The 22083-nt window shown below is 36.2% G+C and overlaps 3 protein-coding genes across 3 annotated transcripts; 1 reads left to right on the top strand and 2 right to left on the bottom strand.

Moving 5' to 3' along the window:
• Positions 1 to 4004: 4004 nt before the first annotated feature.
• LOC133863655 (RING-H2 finger protein ATL3-like) lies at positions 4005 to 5750 on the top strand. Its single transcript, XM_062299695.1, has one exon. The coding sequence runs from the start codon at positions 4404 to 4406 to the stop codon at positions 5307 to 5309; it is 906 nt and encodes a 301-aa protein (XP_062155679.1). The 5' UTR covers positions 4005 to 4403; the 3' UTR covers positions 5310 to 5750.
• A 548-nt stretch (positions 5751 to 6298) lies between these two features.
• On the bottom strand, positions 6299 to 7585 carry LOC133863656 (uncharacterized). Its single transcript, XM_062299696.1, has 2 exons — positions 7045 to 7585; positions 6299 to 6906 (listed from the first exon to the last, which is right to left on the bottom strand). The coding sequence occupies exons 1-2, from the start codon at positions 7129 to 7131 to the stop codon at positions 6487 to 6489; spliced, it is 507 nt and encodes a 168-aa protein (XP_062155680.1). The 5' UTR covers positions 7132 to 7585; the 3' UTR covers positions 6299 to 6486.
• A 2017-nt stretch (positions 7586 to 9602) lies between these two features.
• LOC133864196 (ubiquitin-conjugating enzyme E2 34) lies at positions 9603 to 16504 on the bottom strand. The gene is made up of 10 exons (XM_062300462.1): positions 16307 to 16504; positions 13229 to 13359; positions 12731 to 12785; positions 11994 to 12032; positions 11790 to 11853; positions 11601 to 11662; positions 11473 to 11512; positions 11275 to 11302; positions 10724 to 10815; positions 9603 to 10148 (listed from the first exon to the last, which is right to left on the bottom strand). Exons 2-10 carry the CDS (start codon positions 13283 to 13285, stop codon positions 9875 to 9877), a joined length of 711 nt encoding a protein of 236 aa, XP_062156446.1. The 5' UTR covers positions 13286 to 13359; positions 16307 to 16504; the 3' UTR covers positions 9603 to 9874.
• Between the last annotated feature and the right edge of the window lie 5579 nt (positions 16505 to 22083).

The following is a 22083-nucleotide window of genomic DNA, read 5'->3' as shown; positions in this document are numbered from 1 at the left end:
ACGTCGCCGATGTTCTGTCGAAGACCGGACTTGGATGAGACGGATGGTGGAGATCAAACGACGTCGATGTGGGAGGTTGAAGGTGGCATGGTTTATGGTTTTTGTTTTCAATTTTTTTTTTTTTTGAGAGAGAGTTGAGGGGCAAAACAAGTAGTGTGGCTTAAGTAAGTCACGTGATTGCGATTCCGTCTGGTTTTAACGCCTAAACTAAACAGAATACCATAAAGTGGGGGTTTATGATAATTGAATACTTGGGTTCGACAGTTTTTGAAGTTTAGTATCCTTCCGTCAAAACGGCCTATAATTTGACACCTTTTTTTTTTTTGGTGAAGTTTCTCCTAAAATAAAACTATTATATTACATCACTACAAATTAAACAAAGAAAAAAAAGAAAAAGAAACTACTTGGGCCTAGAGGGCCTAGACCCATTAAGCAATGAAAGCCATGCGGCGCGGTAACATGAGTTAGAGAGAGAGAGAGAGAAACAGAGTGCGGCAGTTGGTATGTGACTGTCTATATTGTTTGTTTGAGGTACTTTCTGAAAAGCCAGGAAAAGGTATTGGTTGAGCCACTCGTACACGTTTGTGTTTGTGCTTTTACCACTAAATGACATCAATACCCATAATGACTTGAATAAAATCATTCCCAATTAATCATTTTGTCGTTGTGTTTATTTTTTTACCCTTACTGTATTCCATTTTAAAAAAGCCCTAAATTTTGGCAAACCCAATCAACTTGCCGGTAACCCCCGGATTGGTTCCAATTCCCATTATGTCAAAATCCCACAAAATTTGTCAACCTTTATCTACCTTCTATGTATTTTCAAATACCAAAAATTGACCGCAGCAATAGCTATTTTTTATTTGTTAGAGTACGTTTGGACTTGCGATTTTAAAAAGTGCGATTTAAAATAATAATTTTAAAATGTACGATTTGAAAAAATGATTTTTAAAAACGCCGTTAAACGTTTGGTAAAATCGTATTTTAACCTTTAAAATTTTACGTTTTCAAAAAAGTACCATTTTTTTACTTACGACTTGAAAAAGCAGATTTTCAGCGTTTTCAAATCACAATTTTTTAAAACGCAGTTCCCAAACGATTTATATTTTGTGATTTAGTTTAAAATCACACTTATTACTTACGAAATCTTTAATGTGTTTTAAAAAATATTCTAACATAATATAAAAGTGAAAACTATTTTATTTTAATTTAATTTGAATTATTTGCTAATATTTTTAACGTCATGTTATTGAAAGTTGAAACCAAAGTCATAATTGCTTGTTAAATTATCCTTTTGTGATTCTCGCAATTTGTTCAAATTTGTTCTACGCCATCTATTTTCGAATATGACCCATACTTTCGAAAAGGTGGGTTAGCTTCCTTGTCTCTTACTCCTGTTTTCAAAAATTAATAAATAAACAACTCTTGTCAAATAAATAAACAAATAAACATAGAAGGGGACAAGGAAGAAATAATAATAAAATAAATAAATAAATAAATAAAGAGAGAAAAAGGAAAAGCCACAGTAAAAGGTTTTCTTTATAAAGTTTGTAGTAGCAAGAGTGTTAATGATTAGAACTTCTTTTCCTTTTTCTTTTTTTAATTTTTTTTTATTTCCATAAAGTATCTTTTAATAACATCAACGTCGGAAGCGGGGGTTAATTCCTAATTAGCGACTTGTGCGGATGATTAATCAGTTTTTCTTTTTTCTTTTTTTTACGTGCTGGTTACGTGGAGATTTGTGCTAAAAAGAATGGTAAAACATAAGCATGTGACAATGCTGAGGCCGACCCCACTCTACTGCCTTTTTTTTTTTTTCTTATTAGGGTAATTTATCTTAAAATTATTCACCCATGCATCCTCATTTTTTATTTTTTATTTTTTATTTTTTTTTAAAGTACTAATGCATCCTTCAATATTTGGACAACCTTTCCCAAATTCCTTCGCTCAAAGCCCAAGAATATACTTGTTTACTGCTTCCCATACACGCCTCAACCATATCTTTACAACCCTCCTAATATCTTCCCCCGTCAAATTTAAGTCTAAAATTATATAAATTAATTATAGTTCCCTTCGTTTAGTTAAACATGTTAAATTTTTTAATTATAGCCTTTTAATTTTATATTTTATTTTCACGTAAAAAAAGGTTTGATTGTTGCACTACAAGCCCACAACATAGGCACAACAACCCTTCACATGAGGGTGAAGCTCAGTGTATGGAATCCACCCTCATATGAGGAGTTGTTATACCCATGTTGTGGATTTGTAGTGCAAGTAATATTTTTCCATGTAAAAAGTTGTTAGTCTTTATGTCGTGTGTCGATGTATGAGTATAAGATTATATATATTAATTTTAACTTAACCTATTTAATTAAACGGATCAGACGCATCAACCTTAGCTCTACTAATTTTGTAACGTTGTCCGTCTTAATAATAATACGTATGTAACCATCATTCTCCTCTATATTCCGTTCACTGGGTATATCTTATTTTGACACAAAATTAGATATTGTTGGATTTGAACAAACTTTTTCTCCTACAGAATGTTTGACTTGGTCTGAAAATATATGTTAAGTTGTTCATAACTCACTAAAATTTGAATTTACATTGACTTCAAGCGAGACCACTGTCACCGTATTGACTAGCTTCAATGCGCATAGTGCATAAAAGAATCGATGTCTCAGCATCTTAGACTTGAAAGTGGGTTTTAATCTTGTTACACAGTACGTGGCACTAGTATTCTTAATTGGTTCATGAGTTAAGAATTAAGGTTTTTGTTCACAAAAGAGTGGCCATGGAGACATAAGAAGCTAATCATGGTCCCGATTATACAAATTTTAAATAAAACTCATTATTAAAAGCTGATTTGCAAGAAAATAGTGTCAAAAAACAATCGTATCTCACGACTAGCGCGATTCATTTATTTCACAATTTGTTACCTAAAATGTTGCATGCTTTTTACAATTTATACTAGTTATAGTTGAAGCAACAACCCAATGCACCACCGTGTCAATATAAAAAAGAGGTGAAATTAGAATTTTAGGTGAGGACAAAACTAAAAATAATAAATAATAATAATAAAAAAAAGACTTTTTAAAGGATAAAAAACTATTTTGGGAGGTCCATCTTAAATAAAAATAATAATAATAATAATAATAATTATATTTAAAGGACTACTTAAAATTTTGCAAGCTACTACCCTTCAAGCCAATGGGTGGTTTCGGCCTCTACGTAGGTAAATAGTATTAAATGTTATAATTAAACCCTATAAGCTAGGAAAATAAAGAAGGAAACATGTTCAAGTTAAACCACGTATCATAGTTAATATAAGTGAGAATTTTACATGTATATTAAGTGTCGGTAAAAAAAGAGGTGATTTTTAAAATCACCATTAGATGTGTGATTAAAAAAATAATCATTTTGCTCGAATAGTGATTTTAAAAACTACATTATTTATTTTACGGCCACTTGATGGACATTTAATATACATGTAGAATTATTCCAATATAAAGTTGTTAAGTTATTAGAAAGAGCTTGAGAAAAGTTGAAGTTTTCAAGACTCGGATAAGAATTGAAAATCTATACTTATTAAAAATGGAATTTGATTTTAAAAAAAGTTGTGATAAGTTAATAATTAGAGTGTCTACACAATTTAGAAAATCTAAAGCATATGGTCAAGATAATCGATAAAACTGACCTTGTTTTTTAGTCCATAAAAATGGAATTAAATAGTTACCGTCTATTATTATGATCAATAATGATAATTAATACGATATAGAATAGGGTTGGCTAATAGAACAGAAGAGATCAAGTGATGACAAATTTGGGTTCAAAGTATAGAATAAATTAGGAAGAGAGAGAGAGAGAGAGATAACAGCAACAGCAAGAGCAACAGCAGTCAAAAAGGGAAAGCACCGAGAAGGCACGCAACGGAGTAAGGAAAGGACCGTCCGATTGATTCTCACTTTTGGACCCAAAACACCGTCTTCTGCTTTGCTTCTTCCTCTCCTCCTCCGAAAAGTCCAAGTCTTTGCGTCCAAACTGGATGGTTTTTACGCTTTGCTTCTTTCTTTGAAAGCTCTCACGTCTTTGCCCACCTCATTCCTCGACAGTCAACCCAAAGAACGAGTCTAACTTCCTCTCCAATTTCTCTTTCTACTACCCTATTTAAACCTCCTTCATTCATCACCCTCAAAACCCTGGCTACTTTTTTAGCGCGGGATTTGGACAATTCTGAGAGAAACCCCGTTTGGGTTTTGGCCTATTTATTTTTTTATTTATTTATTTTTTGTGAGTTCACAGCTTTTGTGGATTCTGAATCTTTCTGGGATTTCAACTGAATCCTTGGCTAATACAGTAATTGGGGTCTCAGAAAAACAAAAGAAGAAGTTTGGTAAACAAGCATGGATTACTCGTCTGATCCAAAATTGGATGACTCGGGAGTCGTAGAGCTTACCGGGAAGATAATGGTGGTAGCCATAATAGTGCTCTTCTTCGTCGTGGTGTTCGTCCTCTTTCTCCATCTCTACGCCAAATGGTTCTGGTGGCGCATTGACGAAGCAGCCCCTAATCCTCCTCGCCGCCGCCGCCGCCGCTTCGTCTTCGCCCCCGGCCAAGACCCGGCAATCGCCGCCACCCTGAGAAGAGGGCTCGAGCCCTCTGTCCTCCGCTCGCTTCCCGTGTTGATATTCGATCCACAAGCCTTCAAAGATGGGTTGGAGTGCGCGGTTTGCCTATCTGAGCTTGTGCAGGGAGAGAAAGCTCGGCTGCTTCCCAAATGCAATCATGGATTTCATGTAGATTGCATTGACATGTGGTTCCAGTCCCACTCCACCTGCCCGCTTTGCCGGAACCCGGTTGCTCCTGAAAGCTCAATCTCCGACACTAGTACTGCTGAGGTAGCAGAGGATGTTGATTCACCAGGAGAGAATTTGGTTTCTGGGTTTTCCACAGAATCTCCGAATTTCCCCACAAACGTGTTGTTTTGGGGAAACCAGACTCAGGTGAGTTCTGGGGGTGCTTGTTTGGAAGAAGGCCCTTCTTCTCAATGCCCTCCTTGTCCGTCGTCGTCTTCGTCATCATCGGTGCCGGCGGATGGAATGTTGGTGATTGATATACCAAGGCAGTTGACTGACAACTTGCCATCGGTATCCCCTTCGGCTAGCAGGTTTTCCGAGGAGGAATCAAAGTCGCCGGTGACTACGAGACTCAGGTCATTGAAGAGGCTTTTGAGCAGGGATAGAAGAGCAAGTCCTTGCAGTCCCGGTTCTGTTGATGTTGAACAAGCAGCAGGGAGAGGACAGAGCTAGAAAGCAAGCTCCTAATTAGATTGAACATATTGGATAGTATAGAATATAGATGAGAACTCAGTGCAAGATTATCGGAATAATTGATTCCGGTAATGAGAAATTGTTACTTGGAAGTTCCTCATGTTCATGTCGGGTTCTACCATCCCTGAGAATTGCTACTTCTTTTGAGGGAGAATTAAAACTCCCCATGTTTTTTTTTTTTTTTTTTTTTTTCTCAATTTTCTTTTATTTTTGATCTTGACATAGATAACTAAGAGCTCGAGGTTGAAATCTCCACAATCTGACTCTCTGGTTATGCAGAAAGGTTGTATATCTGTTCTTGAGACAGAATTGAACAGTTACTTGAAATGTCAAATATTGTATGAAAGTAAGTAAAATAGGCTTCGCTGTGTTAAAGAGGGTGGGGAAATCCATCTTCTAAACCAGTTGTATTATTTTGCATTCTTGTTCTCTTCTTAATTATTCACATAATCACGACAGCCCCCATTCTTTGCTCATTGGAAGAGCAGAAGAAAGTAGCCATTTACACGATCACCTGTTCCTGGGTGCATTTTTTCACAATGCTATTGTTGCCACTTGCCAACAGACGATGTCTTTGTTGAATTAAGTATGCCTGTCTACCCATTTATTTGCTCTTCACTCTTTTCTCAGCAGTTAGTAACAAAATTAAACATACAGGAAAGACTTATAGTGAGGATGAAATTAGAGGAGAAGAACAATGAGAAACATTGTCCACAGCAATCGAAGACGATCTACTTTGGTTTTGATGGGTAATCATGACGTTTTAAGGAGCAAAATAGTTGTGGCTTGATCGTGGCATTTGGAGCAGGGGATAGCCTGACCACATATAATCAACTGGTACTTCTGATGAGATTTAGTAGCTCATGAGATTTGGAGTTAAAAGAGAGCAAATTTTGTTTTCTGGCAAATTATTAGCAGCAAAAGCAATATGAACATAAAATTCTGCATCGGATACCAAGGAAACAGGATTCATGGTAATTAAAATGAAGTTGTCATTGCATTTTCAACAAAATGATCCAATTGGATGCCCATCACAGCGAATTTAGAAATCAATTTGTTTCATCTCAACAAAATGTTCCGAGAGTCTTTCCCCAAATTTCACATCAGATCAATGAACTCTTGAAGCTTGAGTCAACAACTTGTTCATGTCCGTATACTACGTTACCAGGTAAAGAGGGCCATAGGTCTGAACGGCAGGAGGTCTGTCAAGCCGGTCAAGACACGTGTAAGGAATTTCATTCTCCGACGTCTTTGTGGGGTTGAAAAGACCAGTGAGAGGCCCAGATGTTGAACGGCTGTGCCTCCCATTCCCATCATTGGTCTTACCACTGCCATATACCGGACCAGACGCAAGACGACGTCTTGGAATAGAATTGTAAGAACTAGTTCTAGTTGCCGTTTCCACCTGAGCCGGCTTGCATTTTTTGTTAGTTTTCCACCATGAAAAGAGAGAGTTTTTCCACGATTTCTTGCACTTTTTCTCTTCCGGCGATCTTTTCTTCACATTTTCTTCTGGACGCAATGATGAGCTCTGGAAATCTACTCCTCTTGCATGGTGTCTAGCTTCTGCCAAGAACTGATTAGAGCCAAAACCAGATGACGTTAATTAACAAAAGTGAATTTGCAAACAATCGTTTCACATATTAAATTCTTCCCCGGCGCCATTAAGAATCAACCGGGAAAAAGAAGAAGTTGGAAACAATAAATAAATCACCTGGGAAAAGTCCAGATGAGGATCAAATCTATCGCTTCCGTAAGCACCCATTTCATATTTCGGGTATATTGGAGATTTCTTCTTCATTCTTGGCTGCCTGAAACTGGAAGTACGAAGTAGTATATCAAACAAAGGCAAAAGCCAATTAACTACCCTTTTGATACCCTATCATCAGAGTTTGAGTTAGAACGTATATATTTGCTTTAGAAATAAACGACAGCGGTTGTTACAAATTTCACATTCAAGCATCCTGGGCATGTATGATAAACTCTCCCTTTCTATAAGATTAAGGTTTTAGAAAAAAAAATGGTTGATTTAACGTAAACATTAACAAAAAGAGCAGGAATTTGGACAAAAGGTGGTGTGTTATTTGTTAATGCAGGCGAAGAGAGGAAAAACATTTAAAAACATGGAAAAACATTTAAAAACATGGAAGACAAATGAATGGCTCCGTTTGTTTTTCTCAAAATAAAAATATTAACAAATAATTAAAACACGTTTATATTCCTAAAAATACACAAATAGTTCTTACGTTTATGTTATATTAGAATACGTTTTAACAAAAAAATAAAGAAAAGAAGAAAAACATCAGTCAATAAACAAATTGAAGAACAAAGCCAAATATATTTATTGAATAGGATGATTTATTGTGGGGGAGGGGGGGGGGTTTGAAATTGATGGTTTGTGTTTAAAAATTGAAGCTTGTACAAATAAATTATAATGACAACTAATGATGCTTATTATAAAGCAGGAGGAGGAAATTGAAGGGGATACTTTGTCTTTTGCCACGGGATCGGGGGTTGATTAGGTGCGAGAAATGCGGCGCATGTTTCGGGGCCACCAAGCTTTTTTTTTTTTTCGAAGTTTGGGAGGCAAAATGCGCAAACCCAACCTGGGGGGTTTGATCAAAATTCTCTAGAATTTTTAGGTTTTATCATGTGGATTTTCAAATCTCAACATCTTTTTCAAATTAAATTTGTAAATTTTGCCATATCAATATTTTTCACTTTGTTATTTACTATATCTGTAATAATTTATCATCTTGTTATTTACTGTGATAAAAATAATAAATACATTGAAGTAATAACTGTTGATATGACAAAATTCTAAGAGGCTTGTTTGATAACCTGTTCTCGTGCAATTTTTAGTGTTATATTCTTTCTTTCTTTTTTACATGTCCACATAAGAGGGAAAGGAGAAATCTGAACTAGTGATCTCTGTTTCATGAGGCGTGGTCCCTAGCCGATTGAGCTACTCATTGGAGACAATTTTTAGTGTTATCTTACTTGCAAATTTACAATACCTAAAAACCTAAGTACACAATAACCCAAAGAAAAATACGGCTCCACACATTTTTATTTTATTTTATTTTTCTCTGAAGTGTTTACCTATGTTTATTTCTCATTCACAAAAATTTTCTTTGCCTTTGTCAATATCTTTCTGAAAGTCGTGTGAAAAGCTGAGTGAAAAGGCTTGCTCAAGTAAAAGTAAAAGAATAGAGAAACACTAATAAACGACAGTGTGTTTTGCTTTTTTAACTAAAAAGCAAAATGTATGCCTAAAACCAAAAGGCGTTCTCAAACAAGTACCTCATCATTTAATTTGAAAACAATGATTGACATTTTAAGAAATCTACCCTATAAAATACCGAGTAATGATTCATTGCCACCTTTTAATACAACTTTTCACTACCTTGCTTATGTGACAAGGTAGTCTCACATCTTATTTTATTTTTAAAACTCAAAAAGTAGTAGGGGACCACCTTGTCATATAAGTAAGGTGATGAAAAGTTGTATCAAAAGGTGACAATGTATCATTACTCTAAAATAACTTAGAGATTTTTGAAAAGTTTGATCACCGGAATAACTCTACCCTTCATTTAAACCCTTCATTTAAACTTTAAAGTGTGTTGTACGGTTTGAGAACAAGTAGCTAGCGTTTTAAATGACCAAAGCCACTCTTAGCTCTTACCTACTTTAGAAGCCATTCCATAAAGCTTCATAACACTCTTAGACAGTTAGACTCACCAAAACAGTGTCAATGAAAATGAAATTGAGAACAAATTCGACCCCACCATGTGTTAATCTACAATGCACTCCTAAAAAAACGGAAAAAAGAAAAAACAAAGCCGATATCATTCATACCACAAAAGATCAGGCCATGATTTCCTTTGAAGAGGCAGTACAGCATGGTATGCTAATAATGATGTTTTGCAAAAAAATGGTATAATTAACAGAATCATAAGGTTTTCAAGAATAAATTAACTTGCTGCTCCCGTTGGACCAATTAAAAGAAAAGAAAAAAAGAAGAAAGAAGGCCAAATGATTTTTGGGGCATCCCATGCTATTTGCACTCGGTTTCGAGACAATTTAAGCCAATTACAGCTTGAGCACAACTAACTGCAAATGGTTCCCGATCTTTCACTTCAAAACCCTACACAGTTGAGGACAAAAGTCATAGTGGTTCAAACCATGATCAAGCAAAAACAGCCACCTCCTGGCCATCAAAATGCAGTATGGACGGTCCACATACAGTGTCGAGAGAAGAAGCAGCAGAAGTAAGACTATCAAACACAAAACTCGGACTAAATTGAGATAACATCACAAGCATGTAACGTTTGAACATCAACTTACAACCTGATGTCAACATCGACATAAAAGGAGAAACATCAACAAGAGAGATCGAAATGAGTCTCCTTGGCATTGATCCTATACAAAAATTATGTTAGACACTTGACAAACTTAAGTAGCATTTGAAATGTGTCCCTTGACTCACAGAAGCCTATATATGTCTACTGACCCCTACGAATATTCATTTGTCACCCTATATATCAAAGTTGAAGCAGAGGCAGTGCCATTACAATGCCAAAGATGGAAACTAGCACGAACATCATCCAAGTTGGGAGTGACTGTTTCCTATCCTTCACAGCATCTATTCTTTTCACGTCTTCTCCCACAGAATTGACAACTCTTTCTAACATGGGTGCGGAGGAGTTTTCTTCTTGAGACGGTCCTGGTGACATCTGCTCCACAAGCAGCCTCTCAGAAAGCTGCTGCTGGTTATACTTCTCCACATACTCCGGAAACAATTTCCTGAATGTTGGGCTGTTATGATGAAAAATATCAGAGCCGTTAGAACTCACATTGAAACTAACATCACAAGACCCTGAAGATAGTTGAGAAATTAGAAACTGACGCAAGTTTCCACAATTGCAACAGCCAACACCACAGATCAAGAGGGGATGTGTAAGAAAGCAGGTAAGAGGTGAATAAATATTAAGCTTTAAACTAAAGGGCAGCTGTGGACAAATCCAGCTTCAATTCATCCATTCTGTTACATGGATTTAGTCATAGTTTCAAGCAAACAAATCACGCAGTCCATTAACCCACATGGATTTACTGTAGATGATAGCTACAATTGAATATTTATTTAGGGTGCTTTTTGGAAAAAGATTAAAGGAACGCATCTGAAAATATGGTAATGACCCACTCACACTGGTACATATGTAAATCACAGGCCATTAACCCATATGTCATGGGCTTCAATGCACAACATTTTTTTGATAAGTAATGCACAACATTATATGCATAAAAGTGGAGGTCATAAATAGGTTTTCAGGTACAGCTTAGAATAGTAAAGAAAATGACAAAATCCTGTGTAGATGGTGTAACGTACTTACTTCTTACAATTGAAAGCAAGGGAAGCCTTTGCTAGACGTTGCTTCTCAGCAACAGTAGTGTTCACACTTCCAGTGGTAGGACTGTTGTCCATCTGCACGAGGGAAATGCACCCTCACATTAAACATATAGTAAGCAAGCAATGAAAACTTCAGATATGCCAACATAAGTCACTGTTGATCTCTAACCACTGGGAATCTTAAAGCCTATAAAAGAAAATTTAGGCCTTGTTTGGCAAATTTTAGAAAACTGTTATCACTTTTCAAATATCAGTTATCCAAACGGGTTTTCAAATGTGGCCCCCACCACTAAAACATTTTTCAAAACAAACCACAAAACTCTTTTCAAAAAATAAAACACTTTTCACAATATAAATGAATTACTAAAAACTTCTGATTTAGCTACATGTTCATTAAGAGCATTTGATATTATATGACAAAAGATATTCCAAACAAGAAGAAGATAGCCAAAACATATGAAGCTTTTTTTTTTTTTTTATTACAAGGAGCCAAAACATAAGAAACTACAATATGAAAGAGCCAGAATAACTCACCATGAATGAAAGAAGCCCTGTGAGTATGCTGCATTTGCAGGGAAGAATATATTAGCGACAAAGTAAAAAAATATTATAGTCAACTGAAACCATTCCTTTTAACAGTAACAACTTGTCAACAAGCAAATAACAGTATTATAAAGTAATGTAGAACACAGATACTCCAAAAGAATACTTCAGAACTAGAATCTGTCCTACCTAGATACAGACCACATTGGATTCCAACTTTCAGGATGAACTGCAAAGTGAAAAAGTTGAGGCAAACATAAATTCAGTTATCGGAAATAAGCAATGATTTTCTTCAACTAATACCCCGAAAAACTTACAATCGCTCATGGATAAGCAGATTTTCTTTTGTGTCATGAACCGTCCATTAGGAGTGGTCATGCTACAAGGCAGAAAAATGTGAATGGAAGTTAGAAGCAACCAAGATAAATGCATTTACACAAGAAGGATACTGCTGCTACAAGAAACATATTTCTTGGAAAAAGTAAGGCATACAAAAAGTAGATTACCTAATCCCTGGTGGTTTATAGGGATAGTCTGAAGGGAACTTGATCTTTCCGTAGTAATATCCGCCTTATGATAATGAGTAGAGTAATTTCCAGTAATAAAATTAGATAAATGAGTCTCAGAATGCCATAGAATCAGTACTACATAAAAGATAGGACTAATATTGTTCAGTACCCAACCACAAACCAATGAGAAACGTAACAAACCTGCAAAAGGCGTTCCTTCGCTTCCTTCCAACACATAATCTGGAATATCAAAGATGGAGAACAAAAAAACAAGGTTAACAATGTCCAACTAACATGATAAAACTTAAGTAGGAGAGAGAACAGAAAGGTAAAAGCAAGATCAGGATATAAGGAATATCATGTAGATAAAGATCCCATATGTAATGTGGAAACCCTATCTTATGCACAAAGGAGCAAGTATCACAACTCAAGACATGCAATATACCTTAGGCAAATTGGACTAAGTACTGATAATAAATGTTTACTGTGCAAATTGAATGATATGTTAAGTAATGACTCTTCATCCTTGCATGAGATGCAGAGGTAAGTGACATTCGCTACAAATGAGAGCTGTTGTAGACCATTAAACTTCAGTTATTAACCACCTTTGGTTAATGTGGGAAACTTCCATCTGAGGGTGTTAAAACCCTTTGAAATGTAGACAGGGACCCATCCAAGCAAAAGACAGAAAGAATGTTCTTTGTAATCCATCTTGACAAACATTTTAAAGAATATATATGACCAAAAATCTGACAGTTTACTTTTCTTTAGCTACTATACCATCAGCCAAAAGCCTGAATAACATCTCCACATATTGTATTCATAAAGAGAAATACAAAGGTGGCAGTGGAATTCAATTATTGTCACAGAAAATATTTCAAATTAATAACATCAACGGATTAACAATAGTCTGCAGAAATGATTCGGAGTAAACTTACGCCACTCAAGAATGTCATTTGGGGAAGGACGGGCCACAACATGGGAAACCGGTTCCTACAAGTTCATAGAAAATACAATCAGCGTGTCCAAAAGACGTGGAATATAAAGTTCCAGCAAAGCAACAAAGGTGCATCATCTGCCTCTTTAGTGGGAATATATCATCCAAAAAAATCCAGCCTAACAAGAAAAATACTAGAAATACAACTTTCACTTTACAAATGACAAATGATCTTAAAACCATTCTTTTTTCTATTTTTAATTTTCAATTTCTTGGTCAAACAACAGGATTTAAATATATGGAATCTACTAAATGGAGGATGTGGATCACAAGCATGTCAAAACACATTTGTAGACATGGATGATTCAACTATACTCAACACCAGACTTGAGCTGAAAAGGGTATTTTAGAGAGGAACACAGTTATATGGATCCACATATTATGAACATATGAAAATAATACCTAACTAAAAACCTAGATTTAACAAAAGAAGACATACTTTACAAAGTGCTCTGTATTCCTTCTGAAGGCGCTTGATACATGACTTCTCTGCCATCTCACAAATTCCAAAAATAGTAAATGAAGCCCTAGCAGATCTTTTCTTTCTATACGAAAATTACTATTTGTAGCCTGATAATAGTAAAAGAAGATTAAGGCAATAATGAGATAATTTCAAATTCAATATGCCCAAAATAGCTTAATATTAGAAACCTCTGTAAAAGGAAAAAGAAAAAAGAAAAGAGAAAAGAGAAAAGAGAAAAGAGAGAGGGAGGGAGGGAGGGAGGGAGAAAAGAAAAAAAGAAAATAATATATAAAAAGAAAGAGAAAATCTAATTTGAGAAAAAGAACATCCAGAAACAATTTCTCAAACAGTAAATGCAATTAAATAAAACCAAAGAGAATTAAAAACTCAAACCAGGACCAGATGTAAAATGAAGGAAAGCAATGAGACAACAACATATTTAAGGAAACAGCTAAAACAACAATGTTAGGAAAACCTAAGATTACATTATAAATATGAGAAGTCATACATCGAGGATAGATAAAACACGAGATGCTTTTCATGCAAAAATAATGTATATAAAAAATGCAATCCCTCCAATTGAAAATGTTAAATGTTATTGATTATTTACAGCTTCAAGTCTTCAACAGCATGCATGGAAATTGTTAGATTTGTTACACATGCCTCAAATGAATGCACTTCTGTACTATTATCTAAAAAGATACTTCTTATGGATATCTGTTTATATCAATAATATGCACACTGAAAATTTTAAGTCTTAAAATTGGTGAAAAGGTAAATTAATTTAGGAAAAATATATTAAAACTCCCTAAGTAGTCATGAGATTTCAATATGCTCCCTCGGTTTTTAATACAACTTTAAACTCCTTAAGTTTTTTGCATTTTTCATTTAACTCCTTCCGTCCAAAACTGCTAACGTGGCATTAACGTGTTTAATGCTACATAAACAGTTTTGCCATATTAGTTAAAAAATTATCTTTTTAGTTAATTGAAAAGACAGATGGGGAGGGGCGGGCAACCACCACAGTGAAGGGGTGGTTCATGCGGCCACCTCCCAGTAGAAAGGCAGCTCACACGGCCACCCCCAATAGACGGGTGGCTCGAGCGGCCAACCCAAGAAAGGGGTGGCTCGTGCGGCCACCCCCAGCAACCTCCGTACTTGCGGTTGCGGTGGCACGTCACCCCCAACACAAGCCACCCCTTAGTTTGGGTTAATCGCGCGAACCACCTCCACTGTTGTGCCCCACTACAAGGGTGGAGGGTTGGTGGAGCCACTCCTCCCCATTTGTCTTTTTTGTTTTCTTCAAATTTTAATTTTTTTAATAAATTAAAAAAATTATTTTTTGAGCTGACGTGAGAAAATTGCTTACATGGCATTAACGGGGTTAATGCCATGTAAGCAATTTTGGACAGTTTTGAATAGTAGTGAAGTGAAAAATGCAAAAAACTTAAGGAGTTCAAATTCAGATTTAAAAACTGAGGGAGTACATTGAAATTGCGTGATTACTCACGGAGTTATTATGAAATTTCCATTTCATTTAACTCAAATTGTACCTCATCCACCATAGCCACTATCAATAAAGTTCTTTTAGGTTCCATTTTGTACGAGGGGTCTGGACAACCTACAAGTTTACTCCTGTAGTCCCTTAAAACCTATATCAAAGTTTATTTCTGTCGACTTCTCAATCCCCCTGACCAAAGACACGGATGAAAAAGAAATATCTTTTTTCTCCCTGTAACTTTTCCATCCCTCCTATCAAATGAAGCCTTAGAATAAAGGAAGCTAATACAAGATAAGGGAGAGATACTGTGCGGTAAGGAACACTTGCCAGTCCTCTAATCATAAGTTACAAGAACTAATCTTCCATGCAAGAGCTCAAAATCTCGTTACTCGACATTCCGAAATGACCATAGAACAATCACCAGACTTGGTAACATTTTATAATCCAGTATTGCAGTCGTAAGAGAAAAATTAACCTCAGGACCAGAAGTTGTAGGATTTATTCTCATAATAAAATGAGAAATGCTGCACACTTCCTGACGTGGCAATAAAAATCACCATTAGATTTTGAATGGATCACTATTAAATTTTGGATCCAATGATGATCTTCATTGCTACGTCAGAAAACGTGAACTTAGAGTGTGTAACATTTCACATAAAATATAATATGTCGATATTTTTGTTGGAAGGTCTAGCTCTAAACGTACACACCTATGACTTCATTTCTCAGGAAATCCATGCAACGAAATGTATGAAGTATTAACATTCATTTTGAATGATAAGAGACATGGTATGAACAAATAAAAAAAGAGAAAATTAAAGCTAATTCTTTTTATTTTATTTACACACTCTATATACATACACTCTTCACTCATCTATTCTATAAGGCAAAGAGTATATCCTCACACAATAGATAAGTATGTATCATTATATATTTAATGAATGTCCTAGGTAACATTTTAAGGTTGCAGTTCTAACGAAAACAACAATATAGTTCTGTATGATGTTGTCATTGAAATTTCTAGAATTTTATCAAATACAATGATTCAATTGCACCATCAATGATTCTTCAGAGGAGGTTTAAGCAAAAGCCCAGCTACCCATATCCCACTATGAAAAGCATTATTAGTTCAGTAAAAGATTTCTCCATCCATCCATTCGTTTCTACTGCTTTTTCTTCACGATAAGGATCAAATTTGTATCAAATCATTCTATTCAAGAAGAAGGGGGCAAACTAAAGGCATAAATTCGCCGCAACGGCTCTTACATCATGGGCACAATTGGAGGACAAAAATCTTCAACAACCGAAATTCTAACACTTAATTTTGGCTTCAATTTTAGGATATCTCTTTTCACTGCTAATTCATTATAATAGAACGAATCAAATCAAAATAGCCGAAATCAGGATCCAGCGAAAAAGTTTAGCAAAGCTACTAACTAAAAATAAATATATTAAAGAGAAAAATACAAGTACAGCACCAATCGAAATCCCAGAACGAATTCTGAAAACAAACAATCCGAGAGAGAAAGAAATCAGAGGGAAGAATCTATTACCTGGGTCAGATCGGATGGCTGGGACTTCCAAATCCAGGGCTTTCTTGGATTTCTCCTTTCTCCTCCTAATTGGAGTCAATAAGAATGAGCCGTTACCGGTACCGGTGACGTTTACTTTTATGTAAATTAATTATTTGTGGTTTCGTATGCTTACGCTGTTACCACAAAAACTCTGATCGGATGGGAGACAGATCTTCCTTCTACGCCAAGGTCAGTTTTGTAAACATGTCGGTTTCAGGACAAATGGGCCAATTGTCTCCCTCGGCGGCCCAGCTATTTTTATCTTTTTCTTTTTACCCCTCTCTCTCATAAAAACAAGGCTTTACTTTTGTAGGCAGACCTCTAATTAAAACACACATTCTTTGGCTCTTGCTTTATATAAGAGAAGCTCATCTGGTGGGTTTTTAACCTAACTACCCTCCTTTTTTACATGGCATATAAGGGACACAAATTAAACTGAAAATTAGATTGAATCTCTATATTGCAAGTAACAGAGCTTGCTGCAGCTGTAAAGCATAGAGCCCAATGCCTTGGGCCCGATTAACATAAAAGCCTATTAAGAGCCACCCGCCTACATATCATTACTTCACAATTACGGGCTTATTAGGTGTCAATTATTCATTTCTCAAAAAAATAAAAAATTCTATTATGGTGGTGAGCACACGTTCTAGCGGTTGAGAAGATAGTAGCCGGAGCTAGTCATTCAGCCTAATTTGCCCCCAGAAGATCAAAACGATCCACAGCCTCTACCGTTCCCTTCCCGGACAGTGGAGATTAGGACTGCATAGCAGCGTTGGAAGTTTGGATTGAAGTCCTAACACGGCAAAATGCAGAGTTGCTGCTCAGAATTCTAGTACAATCCCATCCCGGGGTGAACTGGGATGAGCATGAAGAAGAAAAGCGCAATAGCCATGCCAACAGCCACGATTGTCCGGAGGACGATCACCAAGAAGACAATTTTTTAGAGGATAATCACCATAAACAAAGGGTCAACCGTCGTGGAGACCGACGAGAAAATGCAGGAGATCTAAGCAGAATTGTTGCTAACTTTGAGAGAAGGTGCACGTATAAGGAGATGGAGAAGAAAGACAAGAAAATTTGTAGCGGTGTATAAGCTTTTATTGGGTACTGGTTCACCCTTCACCAGGCGGCTAGCAAACTACCAGCTACCTGAGAAGTTCAAGCTCCCTCAAATCCTGAGTTATGCTGGAGATGGAGATTCTCTTGATCACTTGGAGAATTTTCGAGCTTATCTAGATCTTCACGAGACACCGGAGAAAGTGGCGTGTTGAGCCTTCCCTCTCACTCTCTCTGGGAATGCCTAAGACTAGTTCAGGAAGCTGCCCCCAATTTATGTTGATAAGTTCAGGGAGTTGTGCAAGATGTTCTTTGTAATGTCCAAGACATTATTTGAGTATTTAAAATGTAAATTAAATTAGCTAAATGATTAGTAAGGTAAAGTATGATGAAAACACCAAGAAAACGCTTAGAAAACACTCAAAAACAAGTTTCTAGAAGTCATGTCCGGACAGGCATAGGACAGGTACAAGACGGGAGTTCCAGAGAGTGAAAATTCACTCTCTGTGAGTTGTGTCCGGATAGGCACATCTAGTGTCCGGACACGAGTTACAAAATGTAAATTATGCGACTCTTAAACCTGTGTGTCCGAACAACCACTTACCGTGTCCGGACACCACGCGATATAAACTGAAAATAAGTCATTTTCAACTCATTTTTCACGCATATCTTGCCACTCTCTCATATTTCTCTAGAATTTTCATCTTAAACCTTAGATTTCTTGAAATCCAAGCCCCCCAAACTCAAATCTAACATCAAGAATGTGATCTACGCGAAGAGATCTACGTTTTGACCGATCGATTTGAGGTAATTTCGAAAACCCTTGTCCCTTTAGATTTTGGGTTGATTCTTGAAAGTTTGAGTCTAATCTTTCATTATTCTTTAGATTTTGAGTGTTTTGGAGCTTCCTAAACGATCCCCAAGCTACGGGTTGCGTTTGGGTAAATTTTTGTAAGCTTTCCAAAATCCTAACTTTTGAGTATTTGTCTAAATTGTGATTTTACGTGCCTAACCCTAAGATTATCTTATGGGTTAGTGTTATTTGTGTTTGGGTTGTTGAATGGAACTCTAGAAATTCTATGAGTTTTCCATGGGTTTAAGCCCTTGAACATTTGGGAAGTTTAGTGTTAGAAAATGCTAATATGTGGTGCAATGTATTGATGCAGTGGTGCATTGCAAGTTGTAGTCTAAGAATCCATAAGTTAAGCCTAATATCTGCGCAACCATTGTTAGTATTCTACTCACTGAGAAAAGTTACTATGCTTTGAATATTTTGCAGAAATGAATAGATATATTTGTTTTGATTCGAACTGAAGATAGTTTGATGATATGTGTTTTGGATGATTTGAATATTTTCAATTATGTTGATATATAATGATGATGTTTGATGAGTTTGAGATATGATTGTGAAAGAATGACTTGAGCTATGATTTGTTGAGTTTTACTGTGTATTGGGGTTGAGATATAAATTATGTGATTTGTAGTTTGGAAAAATGATGGAGTATTCATGTTTTATGAGAAAATTGTGTGTTAAAAGCGTGATCATGAAAGTAAATGTATGATGTTTTGAGCATGAAGTATGAGCATGGATGTGAGTAAAATGCATAATATACTATAAGAATCGAGACAAGTCTCCAGCATCCCACTAATGGACAAGCCCATGAGGGGAAGCCCTTGATGTTGTGAAATGGAATGTTAATGATGTTATGAAGAACAAGTCCTTAAAATGAGTGAGTTGCAAGCTCTCACTACCTAGGGGCAAGCCCCATAATGTTATGTATGTGTACGAAAGGATATCCTTGAAAGCTATCAGGATAAGTCCTAAAGTGACATGAATAATGTGCATGAGCATGCATAGCATTATTTTATGAGATGTTTAAGTTGTTTCCATGGCTAGATGTATCAGTATGCTTATGAGGTTAAATGAAACATCACATATGTATACAGTTACAACTAGTATGCATCGATGATTTTTCCTGCTAGACGTGTCATTATGCCTACGAGGTTGAATAGAACAACACGTATATATAAGGTTACGGCTAGACTGCATAAGATGTTTTAAAGGCATTAAGCTTAATTGTGCTTAGATACTCGTATTTCCCAAAGGTTTGGAAATGCTCGTATCTTAGCATAGTTGGGTTGAGATATGTTTAGATGCACGTAGATACTTGTATTTTCTAAAGGTTTGGAAATGTTTGTATCTTGTATAGCTAGGCATGATGCCGCATGTTTTATACTCAGACGTCTTGTATGCTAATATCTCTCAAAGTTGGAAAGCTTGTGTACATGTATAGCTAAGTCATCTAGTATGTATAAAAAAAAATAAAAGTGTAGATGGGCTTGTATATATGTACTTCCAAGCGGTAGATTGGAATACATATATAAATTCACTGCTATGTAGTATGTTGTTTACATGTTTATAAATTATCAGTGTTTACGTTATCAACCATGATATGTTTTCAAGGGACGGATTTTTCTAACTATAAAGGGTAGATGTTATTGTAAACGATTAATAAAATGAAATGTCGGTTCTATGTGAAAACTTAGTGAGTATTATACTGTTAAGGTGGTGAACTCACACCTTTACCTATATGGACGTGGCTAACTCCACGACCGTATAGACATTGTTCCTTTGACTGCAGGTACTCTAGATATAGACGATGATCCCGTAGCATTGTATTTGGGATATTGTGGTTGAAGCTCACCACGACGACCGTAATTGTTGGACCATTGGTTGTCCATTTCTTTGTAGTTTTTGTACATGACTTGTGACGCTTGTGTTACTTATTATTTTGTAAAGCCATTATTTTGTAATGTAATTATTATTTTGATAAGCCTTAAATAGATAGATGTTAAATGGCTCTTTTGTTGTAATTAACTTGTATTAGTTTTATAAGATGTAATTTCCGCTATACATGTTTATGTGTTTCGCTGTATAGATAGATAGATGTTATACTTTGATTTACCAAGTACATAGTATGGGATATGTACATATGTTGGCTTTGTGACAAGTAGTCATGCCACTATGATGATTCATTTTGTGTGTTGTATAAAAAAAAAATGGGTCATCACATTCTTGATAGAGTTTTTGGCCTTTCAGAGGCGGAAGAAGCCCTCGGGATACTTGTTAACATTGCATCAGCGCAGCAATGAAACTTTTAAGGAGTTTATGGCCCTATTCAACCGGGAGAAGATGACGGTTGAAGATCCAACTGAGGATATGGTCTTCGCTGCCATCTATCAGCGCATTTCACCCAAGAATCCCCTTATGAAGAAGTTGGCCCGAAAGCAACCAAGTACCCTGCAAGGCCTGATGGATAAGGTAGAAGAATTCATCAATCATGAAGAGAAGTTGAAGGCTATGGCCAGTTCGAGGCTACCCCGACAGATAGCCCCAGAAAAGAAAATGAAGGAATTCAGGAAAGCTGATGGGGAAGAGCAAATGCTGATAAAGAAGTTCAAGGACTACGATTTTACACCTCTTAATGCTGAAATATCAAAGTTCCTAATGGAAATCAAAAGGGATCCAGAGTTTCGCCGACAACCGAAGATACCAGGTAATCCTCCTTATAAGAATGAAGGCAAATACAACGATTTCGAAAAACAAGCAGGTCATTACACCGAAGGGGTGCATAGCCCTCAGGTTGCAAATCAAGGAGCTCATAAAAAATGGCAAACTGGTTTGGTTTTTTGGAGAGCAAAGGAATCAACCAGGGAATAACAGGCCCTAGAATCGTTGGGGCTACCAGCCTCAGAACCACAAACCCTGACATTGGCAACCTCAGGATTATTATCCATGAGACCATCCTCAAAGAGATTAAAGAGATCAAGAATGATCCCAGTGAGGATATAGAGAGAAGAGAGAACCAAAGAAGCAAGAGTCCGCGGCATAAAGAACCGAGGCAACATGAGATTATAGCCGAGATCAGGTATTAATGACCGTTGGGAGTCCTGAGTAAGACTCTCATTTCTTTTTCCACATTTATGTTTTCAAAAAAACTAGGTTATTATTTTCCAATAATTCAGACTTGTTATAATATATATAGAAGATTCCCTAGATTTAGGGAGTATGTATATTTTGAATAAATGAATAAAATTGACTTAAGTATTGAAGCATTCTCGGTCTAGAAACTGAGAACCCGTTGATGTCACTTCTTTTACAAGGAGGAGGCGAGGCGAAAACCCTATTAAAAACAAGGAGACCAGAGCCCAGCTCGGAGATAGGGAGAAAACCTTCAGGTAAATCCAGGGAGACCTGCAGAGAAAACAAGGATGGGAGAAAACCTTAAGGTAAATTGAGGGAGACAACCCTGCAGATAAAACAAGGGTAGGAGAAAACCCTAAAGTAAATCAAGGGAGACAACTGATGTGGTCTTGAATGTATCAATAATAAAATAACCACTAACAATAGAAAGAATCTTTGTAAGATAGGTCTCTGTGAGGGTGTCGAACCTCAAGGATTGTTTGGTTATTGTTAAGTTACTAAAATGAACTCTAATCTAATTCAGAAAAAGTGATGATTTTTTTTTTTTTGGTAATTGAAACTAAATAAGAATGTAATTAATGTAGAAGTAAAATAAGTTGGAGAAGATATAAGAGATTGATTTCACTAGTAACTGTATAATAATGGTAAATTGCATTTAACTCGAGAATTTTACTTACATGAACGATATGACTCGTGTGTGTTTGTCAAGCACCCA

This window comes from Alnus glutinosa, chromosome 3 (genome assembly GCF_958979055.1).
Source record: "Alnus glutinosa chromosome 3, dhAlnGlut1.1, whole genome shotgun sequence".
NCBI classification, from domain to species: Eukaryota; Viridiplantae; Streptophyta; class Magnoliopsida; order Fagales; family Betulaceae; genus Alnus; species Alnus glutinosa.
This window is presented reverse-complemented; position numbering and strand designations above follow the sequence as displayed.